This window comes from Rhinoderma darwinii, chromosome 1 (genome assembly GCF_050947455.1).
Source record: "Rhinoderma darwinii isolate aRhiDar2 chromosome 1, aRhiDar2.hap1, whole genome shotgun sequence".
NCBI lineage: Eukaryota > Metazoa > Chordata > Amphibia > Anura > Rhinodermatidae > Rhinoderma > Rhinoderma darwinii.
The window spans coordinates 129,727,490-129,739,685 of record NC_134687.1 but is presented as its reverse complement, the minus strand read 5'-3'; the positions used below and the strand labels follow the sequence as shown (position 1 = coordinate 129,739,685).

The 12,196-nt window shown below is 42.9% G+C and overlaps 1 protein-coding gene across 3 annotated transcripts in view; it reads left to right on the top strand.

Annotated features, from left to right (window-relative positions):
• Nucleotides 1-12,196, top strand: part of ARHGAP10 (Rho GTPase activating protein 10) — a 394,713-nt gene that overhangs the window by 68,049 nt on the left and 314,468 nt on the right. For all 3 annotated transcript variants that reach the window (XM_075860371.1, XM_075860369.1, XM_075860370.1), the window contains exons 2-3: nucleotides 9,003-9,098; nucleotides 9,192-9,253. In XM_075860371.1, coding sequence (XP_075716486.1) covers nucleotides 9,003-9,098; nucleotides 9,192-9,253 — 158 coding nt within the window. The remainder of the gene's footprint in view (nucleotides 1-9,002; nucleotides 9,099-9,191; nucleotides 9,254-12,196) is intronic.

Sequence of the window (12,196 nt, the reverse complement as noted above, 5' to 3'; positions counted from 1 at the left end):
TTTAAAAAGCACCTCTTGTACTGGGATACCGGTTAGTGAACCCTTAGCCATTAATGACGTCTTTTCTAAGTTCTACTCTGATTTGCAGTCCTAGGGATTCAAATAATCCATCTGAACTAGAGTCATACTTAGATAATTTTGTGTTGCCCACCCTGGATAGTGAAGATGTCAATTATTTGGAAGTTGGTTTGACCGTAGAGGAAATTACAGAGGCTATTCGTTCTTCTGCAAACAGGAAAACCCTGGATCTCAACGGTCTTCCAATAGAATGGTATAAATTGCATGTTGACCTGATTGCCCTTAATTGCTTATCCTTTTTCAATTCTTCAGTGGTGGTGCTACCCTACCCTCTTCTATGAGAGAGACTCTTCTAGTGCTGACCCTCAAGACTGTGGCTCATACCGGCCTATCTCACTCCTTAAAGAGGCTCTGTCACCAGATTTTGCAACCCCTATCTCCTATTGCAGCAGATCGGCGCTGCAATGTAGATTACAGTAACGTTTTTTTTTAAAAAAAAACGAGCATTTTTGGCCAAGTTATGACCATTTTTATATTTATGTAAATGAGGCTTTCTAAAGTACAACTGGGCGTGTATTGTGTTCGTTACATCGGGGCGTTTTTACTTCTTTTACTAGCTGGGCGTTGTGAATAGAAGTATCATCCACTTCTCTTCACAACGCCCAGCTTCTGGCAGTGCAGACACACAGCGTGTTCTCGAGAGATCACGCTGTGACGTCACTCACTTCCTGCCCCAGGTCCTGCATCATGTCGGACGAGTGAGGACACATCGGCACCAGAGGCTACAGTTGATTCTGCAGCAGCATCGGTGTTTGCAGGTAAGTCGATGTAGCTACTACATTTACATAAATATAAAAATGGTCATAACTTGGCCAAAAATGCTCGTTTTAAAAACAAAACAAAAACGTTACTCTTATCTACATTGCAGCGCCGATCTGCTGCAATAGGAGATAGGGGTTGCAAAATCTGGTGACAGAGCCTCTTTAATTGTGATATTAAAATATTAGCCAAAATTCTGGCGATGCGTATGCAAAAGATTATATGTCATATTATTCATCCGGGTCAATCTGGCTTCATGCCAGGGAAGGCCACTGAGGTTAATCTTCAGAAACTCTTTACCACATATCCTCTAATATAGAGTCAGGTGGCACCAGAGTTGTGCCTCTTTGGATCTTGAGAAAGCATTCGAATCTGTGGAGTGGTCCTGTCTGTACTAGGCAAATTTGGATTTGGCCACAGATTTATCCGGTGGGTACAAGTATTAAAATAAATTTTTTATGTTTTCCCTTTAAACACCAGGTCCCGACCCATCTCAGGTTACGTTATTTCCAGCTTAGACACGCTCTTTGGTCGCAATTTTCAGGATATAATGTTGGATTATGTACATCCCCGGTCTAACGGGTCCCTTAATATCTACAAGAGACCGACTTATTCAATTAACATTTTTCCACCAAATCAATTACACACCTCCAAAATTATTTAAGATAAGATGTATACCTACTTCGGTCTGTCCACATTGCCAAGGAGCTGAGGGCTTTTTTCCACATATGTTCTGGGAGTGTCCAATTATTAATACTTTCTGGACTGAAGTATTGGAATTTCTTGATCTTAAAGTAGGACTCTCCCGTATACTTGAACCCAGAACTTGTCTTTTATTACTGGTGGAAGAAGTTATACCTACTGTGGCGGTTAGGGTTTTCATGATGCTCCTAATATTTTATGCTAAAAAAAAACTATACTCCTGTCCTGCAATGGAAACATTCAACGTTTCCTACGTTGTCAGCATGGATTACAGTTTAAAAAGTTGCAGGGCAGAGTTTACTAACTCCCTTATGAAGCAGGTGGATGTCCTGATAAATTTATGAAAGTGTGGAGCTCTTGGATAGCTAAACCTCATACTAGCTCATAGAATTGACATTGCTCGGGTTGATTGGGCCTGGAGTTGCTGACGTTTCCGTTTGGTCCCCCATTCCTCCACTTCTCCCTTTGACTCCTCACCAGATCTCATTTTATATGCACTGCTGATAAGGAACCGCTGTTTGTTCGTTTTTTTGTATTTTAACTTGTATGCATCTCAATATGTGGAAAACTGTATCCGTGTGTTCTTTGTTGATAAATTGCCTTGTACACTTTGTACTATTGTATTGCTTACTATATGAAACGCTCAGGATTTTATACTTTTTGTATTTGCACCATTGTTTTGATATGAGGTAATATAATTACCTTTAAAAAAATATAAATAAAAATAAATAAATAAATAAAAAATAAAATTTATATACGCTTTGTAGACAGCTTTCAGTGCTCTCTATTCTACTATTACTTTCTGAGTTAGGGCTTGTCCACACATAACGGAAAATACACAGCAGAATACAGTAGCAGCAAAGTGGGTGAGGGTTAACAAATGTCATCCACACGCTACGTAAAGCCGAGCAGAAATTCATCTTCTGTGTATATTTTTCTTTCCGCATCATGTCAATTCCTGCTGCGGAAAGTGGACTGCATTGTTGCGTTTTTCAGAGGAGATGTCACCATCTCCCAGCATAGAAAAAAATGCAGCAAAATCCGCACCATCTTCTGCACTGAAAAACACGCAGGAAATGGTGCAGAATATTTGCTTGCATCGGCGGAATTGCTGTAGAAATTCTCTGCAGCAATTCCGTTATGTGTGGACAAGACCTAATGCTTGTTGTTAGACGTTCTTTCCTTCTAAATTTCTTAAGAAGGAATTTTTAATTTTTTACAAGTTAATTTGCAGAACTTCTGTCACATGTTGTAATTTAACTTATTTTAGCACATGATTTTTGTTTCCTTTTTTCCATCTCAAGCTTTTTGAAATGATGTAAGCAAAAATTGCACGTAAAAGGTTTAAAGTATATGATTTGTGGGTGAATCCGATGTCTGCAAATTATATTATCACCATAATCATTTATGTACACCTACTTTAAAGAGGCTCTGTCAACACATTAGAAGTTCCCTATCTTCTACATAATGAGATTGGCGCTGTAATGTAGATTACAGCAGTGTTTATTTAGAAAAATAATAATTTTTGACGGAGTTATGACCTATTTTAGCTTTATGCTAATGAGTTTCTTAATAGACAACTGGACATGTTTTACTTTTTGACCAAGTGGCCGTTGTACAGAGGAGTGTATGACGCTGGCCAATCAGTGACCAATCAGCGTCATACACTTCTCCCCATTCATTTATTCTGCACATAGTGATCTTACTAGATCACTATGTGCAGCCACATACACACACGCACTAACGTTACTGAAGCGTCTTGAGAGTTAATAGACATCACCTCCAGCCAGGACGCGATGTCTATTCACAATCCCGACACTTCGGTAACGTTTGTGTGGGATTTACAGCACAGCAACAGTAATCTCGCTATAAGCTGTCATTTACAGCGTGATCTCGCGAGATCATGCTTGCTGTGCTGTAAATCCCACACAAACGTTACCGAAGTGTTGGGATTGTGAATAGACATCCCGTCCTGGTTGGACGCGATGTCTATTAACTCTCAAGACGCTTCAGTAATGTTAGTGTATGTGGCTGCACACAGTGATCTAGTAAGAAGCATAGTAAATGAATGGAGAGAAGTGTATGACGCTGTTGGGTCACTGATTGGCCAGCGTCATACACTTCTCTGTACAACGCCCACTTGGTCAAAAAGTAAAACACGCGCAGTTGTCTATTAAGAAAGCATAAATCTAAAATCGTTCATAACTCCGTCAAAAATGATCGTTTTTTTTAAAATAAAAAAACTGCTGTAATCTACATTACAGCGCTGATCATAATATGTAGAAGATAGGACACTTCTAATGTGGTGACAGAGCCTCTTTAAGGCCGGATTTACACGAGCATGTGCGTTTTGCGTGCGCAAAAGGTACTTAACAGCTCCGTGTGTCATCACCATATGATTCGTGGCTGCGTGATTTTCGCTATGGCACTGTTTGTGTGTTTGCAAACCGAAAAGCACGTGGTGCTTTTCTGGTTTCATTCATAGTTTTACTGCTGTTGCGCCAATCACGTGCATCCCACGGAAGTGCTTCCGTGTCCTGCGCGTGATTTTCACGCACCCATTGACTTCAATGGGTGCGTGATGCGCGAACAACGCACAAATATAGGACATGTCGTGAGTTTTACACAGCGGACACACGCTGCGTGAAACTCACGGACAGTCTGCACGGCCCCATAGACTAACATAGGTCCGTGCGAGGCGCGTGAAAATCACGCGCGTTGCACGGACGTATTACAAGTTCGTCTAAATAAGCCCTAACGCTGATCAGTCACTTCTTTATGCTGCTTTGTTGGAGAGCTGCATGAAGAAGTGACCGGCACCCTGATTTCATCGTTCTGTCACTTATTTAGTAATGTTCAGTAGTCTCTTGATTTAGATTTTATACTGACAGCGCAGCCAGCGATACAGCTAGTGAGCCCAAGTATATTCATTCTGCACCCGCCTTCCAACAGCTGATTGACACTTTTCTCCCTATTACTGTGCATTCAAAAATCTGCATGCCTGTCACTACTTTATGGCAGCATATAGAAGTGACAGATCCTCTTTAACGACAGCATACACTCAAACTGGTATTGACTTCACAAGTTCAAAAACCTTGTCCCAACATGAATTGTTCCAAAGAGTGTCTTTTATAATGCAACTAGATCCTTGGCTTTCATGCCCTTCAAGTGCCCACATAAATGTCTTGAATTTATGGTGCCCACCACCATGTCTTACTGTTGTTTTGATACTGATTGTATTTATTATGGTGTCAATCTCTCTTCTCTTCGACTAACAAACTCTTCAGTTACTGCCACATACCCCAAACTTGTGTTAATCAGTCAGTGGTTTAGAGATAGTCACGCATACTAGCTCCCTCCTTTTGACCGTACATTTGCTGATTGGAGTCTCTCTTTTTTTCAGCACAATTTGTCTGTAGTGAAGTCGCTCTTCTCTCTCTATAAGCTAGTGCTTTATTTATTGGTCTTCTGATGGTGCGGTCGTGCCAAAATTCACAGCATTTAAACCGTGATGTGATATCTCAGCCTAAGCTGATAATGCGTCTAAATGGATCAAATCCATCTGAGCCTGAGGGTAAGGCCACACAAGGCGGCTCTGACACGGTCGCACAACCGCGCCGACATCATGTTCCGTGCGGCTGTCAAATGGCCTGTTACTGGCCGCACGTTAATGCGGGTAAACCGTCCCTTTATCTGCAAAATCATGCGGCCATGAATTAATACACCCTTTAGGGCCGCACTATTTTGCAAGTTACAACAAGTTACCCCCTATTCATTCTCTATGGCAGCTCCGGAAAAAGCCAAACACTGCACTCTGCTATCTCCGGCGCTCCCATAGAGAATGAACGGAGCGGCAGTGCGCATGAGCCGCGCCTAGATAGTGCCAGCATAGTTGTTTGCCGCATTGCGACCGTGTGGCCATACCCTGAATGTGCTTTAATGGAATGAATTAGGCTGGTTTCAATTGTTTGTGCCGTGTACACGGTTTACGGCATGTTGCTACAGTTTTGCAATGCAGTTATTGGCCATGTTTTTTACAGTTGAAAAAAACTTTTCACATGTGAACACTGCGCAGCCAATAACCGCATTTCAAAACGGCGACTGGTCCTGCCGCCTGTAAACATAGTTGATGATGCGCCGTGTCTCTACAAAGCAGGAAGTGCTGGCTGAGCAGAGACACGGAATGTTGTCTCTGCTTGTACACGCCCCCTCCTCTTCCTATCTTGAAGTTCCCGCACTGCCTGCCCATCTCCTCTCCTCGCCTATGGTGCCCCCCCCTCGTGGAGCCGCCCCACAACTGCGGTACACCACTGATGGTATATACAGTTATTCAGGGGGTTATATAAATACAGAGATGATGGGTGTTATATAAATACAGGGATGATGGGGCCATCATCCCTGAATATAACTCCCATCGTCCCTGTGTATAACCCCCATCAACACTGTATATAACCCCCATCATCAATGTGTATAACCGCCTTCATCCATGTATAGAATATTGGGGGTAATGCACAGGGATAATGGGGTATAATACACAGGATGATGGGTGTTTTATATACAGGGATGATGAGGTAATACACATATAATGGGGGTTATATAATGGGGTAATACACAGGGATGATGAGGGTATAACCCCCCCATCATCCCTGTATATAACTCCCATCCTCCCTGTGTGATAATTACTGGGTGTGTGTGACGGTGCAGGGAGCATGTGTGTGTGAACATAGAGGGGCTTGGCAGTATGCAAATAGCTGAGATGCTGTGGAGGGAGGAAGGGGATGTAAGCAGTCTCCTCCGAGGCAGCAAGGGATCATGGGTATGGTGGGTTACAAGACCGGAAACAGACAGGAACAGAAGCAAGGGATGTAAACCAACAGAGCAGCAGTGACGATGGAGATCAAACATAAACTGGTTAGAAAGTATGTAGTGGGTTTAAGGGAAGGTAAACCAAGGCTGGGGGACACTTTTTAGAAAATTATTTTTTTCTGGCCAACCCCTTTTAAGGTGTCATGCACACGAACGTAAAAACGCCCATAATTACGGGCCTATAGACTACTATTGGCCACGGGTACCTTCCCGTTTGCTTACGGGAAGGTGCCTGGGCCGTTGAAAAATATGGAACATGTCCTATTTCAGGCCGTAATTACGACATGGGCAGGCCCATAGAAATCTATTGGGCTCCCGTAATTACGGGTGGCTAGGTGTGTGCACCCGTAATTACGGGAGCGTTGCTAGGCGATGTCAGGGGATAGTCACTGTCCAGGGTGCTGAAAGAGTTAACTGATTGGCAGTAACTCTTTCAGCACCCGGGACAGTGACTATCGCTGGAGTTAATAGTATTAAAAGTTAACTTACCCAGAACTCTCTGCTTCTTCCTCCAGTCTGGCCTCCCGAGATGACGTTTCATCCCATGTGACCGCTGCAGCCAATCTCAGGCCAATCACAGGCTGCAGCGGTAACATGGACTGCCACGTCATACAGGGAGGTCGGACTGGATGTCAAAAGAGGGACGCGTCCCCAAAACAACGGCCGGGGTACGTATGAACTTCTTTTACTTACAATCGCTGCGTTCCGCTGCGGAAACTGCCCAAAGCGCCTGCCGATTAGTGCAATGCACTTTTGCATAGAAAACGGTTCTGTAAATCCGGGTGGAATACTGGTGACAATGGGTCTGTATTTACGGGCACGGGTCTGTAAATACTGGTGGAATACGGGTCGAATATGTGTGACAAAGTACCCGTATTTACGCCAGTATTTACGGGAGAAAGAAAATACGTTCGTGTGCATAAGGCCTTAGGCTGGGTTCCCACGTAGCGTAAACTCCGGAATTTCCACAGCAGAATTCTGTGTGGAAATTTCGCAGAATTTTATAGCAGCAGCAGCAAAGTGGATGAGATTTTGATAATCTCATGACCGCGCTGTGGTAAAAAACGCATAAATTGACCTGCGGTGCAGAAATTAAATCCGCAGCATGTTAATTTATGCTGCATTTTCGTTGCTTCTCTGTTGCGGGTTTTCCCCATTGAATTCAATGGGGATGCAAAACCAGCAACAAATAGCCAAGTCTTGCGGCGGAATCGCAGCGGCTTTGCCACAAAAATCACAACTCAGGAAAAAAATATTATATATCTATATCGCCTCTGGGATAACTTTTTATCCCATGTGATCGCTGCAATGAAACGTCATCCCGGGAAGCTGACCCACAGAATGGAGAGACGCATCATCCCAGGGGGCCGGCCTGCAGGACGGCAGAGGAGGGACGCGTTATCCTGGGAGGCCGGACGCGTCACCATGACAACGGCCGGGGTAAGTATGAATGTTTGTTTTTCTACTGCTGCTTTCCACAGCGGAAATTCGGCAAGACAAACTGTACTACAATGGGTTGCCGCGTAATACAGTTCCAGCAAAGTAAATAAGATTTCAAGAAATCTCATCTACACGTAGCATTTTTTTCGGCACGTAAATTGACCTGTGGTGCGTTTTTAAAATCTGCAGCATTTCAATTTATCTAGTGTTTCCGCTTGCGAATTGTATCACAAAAATCCACAGCATATAAACGCTCCTACTTCCACATCAAAATGTAAAAACCGCACCAAAAAACGCACGATTAGGTGCGGCATTTTACCTGCGGAACTACCTGCTATTACTTGCGGATTTTCAGCACCATATTCCGCAACGTGTGCATTTAGATTAAGAGGTTTCTATAGGTCATGGGCTTGGCTGGTGTTTTCCTTTAATGCCGCACCCAGGAAATGTATTTTATCCAAGTGGAATTCCAAGACGAAACTTTGTGCTAAATCAGTGCAACCTTTGGCACAACAGCTGTTGCTTTCTACTACTGCCATGAGTCATTGGCTGCTTCACAGAATCTATGAAGTATGTTGTTTTTCGATCGCGTTTAGCTTTTTAACCTCTTGTTGTCTTGTGTTTTCCTAGTTAAAGAATGGTGCTCCAGTATATGTACTTCTATACGGTCTGATGTCATTTAGCAGGTTGCAGAGGTATAGGAGATCAGAACTATTTCATAACCTGTCAAAAGTGTTGTCTGGTATGAGTTATGTGATTGGTTTGGTATTGCATTTGCACTCACAGAATAGACACCGGAGAGATTCCAGTTCCTTTGGTCCGTAAACTCCCAGTATTGAGGGCACAATTTCAAAACCGTTTGAATGATCAATAAGTAGGCAGCCAGTCTATAGATCTAACACTGCAGGTCTTTCCTCCCAAAATGTCAAATTGCTGCTAGTTAGTGAGTCGTATACTCTTTCATAGGGATTGTGAAAATGGAGATTGTAAGTCTACGTGTAAACTGACTCCAAGTGCTTAAATGGCTGCTAAAAGTGACAAATTCACCAATGTAAATAAAATTGTACCCTAAAATTATCAAAACATGCCATTTTTTCTGTTTTTCTTTTGGATGAATTCCCTTCTTTTTGTGTTAACACAATTTTTTGGGTTTTCAGGTTTAACTGCAGCTCAGAGAAAGTTTGCCAATTCATTAAAAGATTTCAAGTTTGAATTCATTGGGGATGCCGAGACTGATGACGAGAGATGTATCGGTAGGTTGAGCCTGCTTTACCTGTTGTCAGATTTCCTTACGGTTGCATTTGTGGTCGATTGAATGCTTGACTTTACCCAATATTGTATTCCAGATGCATCTCTGCAGGAGTTCTCTAATTTTTTACGAAACCTTGAAGAGCAGAGAGAGATAATGGTGAGCTTCATGTCCTTTAAAGTGACAGTTGATTTTGTTTCAGATATTAAAATGAGTTTGTGTTTTCTATGAACTGAATTTCCTATTAAAACTACATAACTTATTAATATTTTCTTCCTGTTTTACTTGTAAAATAATGTGTCCAGGGAAACAAAAAAAGTTGCTATTGTTTTAGAATGGAAGATAACACTGCTACATTCACACGTGAGTGAAGAAAAAAATGGACAATGTCAGTTTTTTCATGGCCATTTTGCATCAGTGTCTCAAAATTTTCATCCGTTTATAGTCCGTCTGTCCGTTTTTAATGGCCGTTTGCCACAGTGCCCACGTATAAAGTGACCGTGCCTGCATACAAAGTGCCAGAGCCCACATAGTGCCACAGTGCCCATGTAGATAGTCCGTGTCCCCTGTAGATAGTGCCATACCCCCCATATAGTGCCACAGTGCCCATGTAGGTAGCACCAGTGTGTCCCCTGTAGATAGTGCACACCCCTATATAGTGCCACAGTGCCAATGCAGATAGCGTCAGTGTCCCCTGTAGATAGTTCCACAATGCCCATGTAGATAGCGCCACAGTGTCCCCTGTAGATAGCGCCACTGTAGCTCACTGTAGGAGCGGAATCCCTCTGGCCGGGGATTCCGCTCATAGACGTGGCCCTTGACATCTCTTTCCATATATGGACAGTTACGTCAGGAGAGCGGAATTGCCTGCCAGAGCGGGCCGGGGATTCCGCTCAAGGAGTAACCCCCTATATGTCACTGTCCATATATAGATCGTGACGTCGGGGAATTCTCCAGGTGCGAAATCCCTTAACAGAGCGGGCCGGGGATTCCACTCCAGGAATAACCCCTTGACGTCGCTGTCCATATCTGGATAGTGACGTTGGGGGCTTCTCCAGGAGTGAAATCGCCAGGCCAGACCGGGGTCTGGCCGCTGGGGGTTCCGCTCTTACAGGGAGCTACAGTGGCACTATCTACATCGAGGGGTACTATCTACAACACAGGAGTCCCCGGCCAGAGACCTTGCGATGCCCTAGCTGAGGATTCCATTGTTGAAAGCCCTGACTTCACTGTCTTTATGTGGACAGTAATGTCAAGGGCTTCCCCGGGCTGATCGCGCAAATACTCTGACCGGGGACTCCATAGTTGAAAGCCCTGACATCACTGTCCATATATGGACAGTGACGTCAAGGGCTACCTCTTGCTCCGCACTTAAAGTAGCACTGTGCCCGGAGAGTCCTTTTGCGAGGGCCAGAATCCGTTTTTAACGCTGTCACAAGGATTGATTCCTAAAAACGGCCGTTAAGAATGGCTTCATTGCATTCTATGGGGCCGTTGGGCCATGAAAACGGCCAAAAATAAGACACATTCTATTTTTTGATGACCTCGTTTTTATTATTCGCCCTGTCAGTTGCTATATTGGCTATAGGTCTAGATATTTCTTAGTAAGCTGCAAGCACATAATCTAAAACTTACATGTAAAGCAAAATCTGTGTTAACTGGTTCCCGACCGCTGGCTGTGTATTTACGGCCAGCGGTCAGGGTCCTTAAAATCCGCGCCATAGACTATTTACGGCGCAGGTTTTAACTTGCTGCCCAAGCGATCGGGCAGCTGAATGTCTGGTCTCCAGCAGTCAGTGATTGCCGGGGACCCTGAGGAGAGGATAGAAGCTGCTTCTGTCTTCTCCGATCTCTTTTATACAGCACTCAATAAGCGCTGTGTATCGTAATAGAGGGAGCGGTGATTGGTCACATGATTGCCAGGATGCCGTTAGTGGCAGACTGCTGCTGGGTATTACTAGACCAAGCACAACCCTATTAGTGACAATAGTCACTATATGAGGGCTGATTTCCTGAGTTACAGTGGAAAAATATAGTGTAAAAAGAAGAAAAAAATATATATAAAGTCCCCCAAAGTTCTTTTCTGACCTCTTGAGGGACAGACCATAGTAATAAAAAAATAAAAGAAAAGTAAAGTGCAAAAAAAAATAATAAATACACACAAAATATCCAACCCACCCCCCCCCCCTGCCAATCATTGTTGTAACGCTAGCCCTGAGCCAATTACCCTAATATAGACATGTAACATATTAAAATGTACTGTAGACAATGACTATTACAAATAAAAGGTCTATTTTAGGGTAAAAGTATGTTATTACCAAATAAAAAATAGCTGAAAAGTTAAAAAGCTTATTTTTTTACTATTATTTTCAAACTTTAAGCCTAAAAATTCTAAAATAGCAAAAAGGATGTGTATAAAAATGATTCAAAAAAAGAAACCTGCATTGTCTACGGAAAAAACATCGCAAAAATCACGTCGCTAGCCCAACAAAAAAAATAAAATTATAGCCATTTAACGAACGCGTGCTAAAAATGGCTAAATGGTGTCTGGTCCTGAAGCTCAAAATAGCCCGGTCCTGAACTGGTTAAACACCAATTTGCTAATATGTGACGATTCACTGTAAAAGAAAGCTTCTAATAAATGGGTTTTAACAATAACATCGTAACCGTTTATGTTGCTACCTGTGTACTTAAAGGGTATGTGTACATGTTCAATGTGGACTTTAAATAAAAAAATAAAAATCTGTGGCAGAAATCAAAGGCGGACACTTAAATTTCTGCAGTGGATGAGCACGGGGATTAACCCCATTTCCGTTCCTCTGTGCTGTGACTTTTTCCGGAGCATGCGAACAGGATCACAAAAACCTCCTCCTTTTTCCACAACATGGTTTTTAATCACAATCATGGAAAATTTCCGCCCCAGATGAATAACGCAGAGGTTTCCCATTAAAATCAATATGACGCTGTTTGTGGGCTTTTTTTTACGTGTATTTTGGCACGGTATAAACACCGATGTACTCATGGAAATCCGATGTATGAACATGGCCTTAGGGCATTGGGGATCAGTACACATTTATTTACCTACTTGTAGGATAACGATTT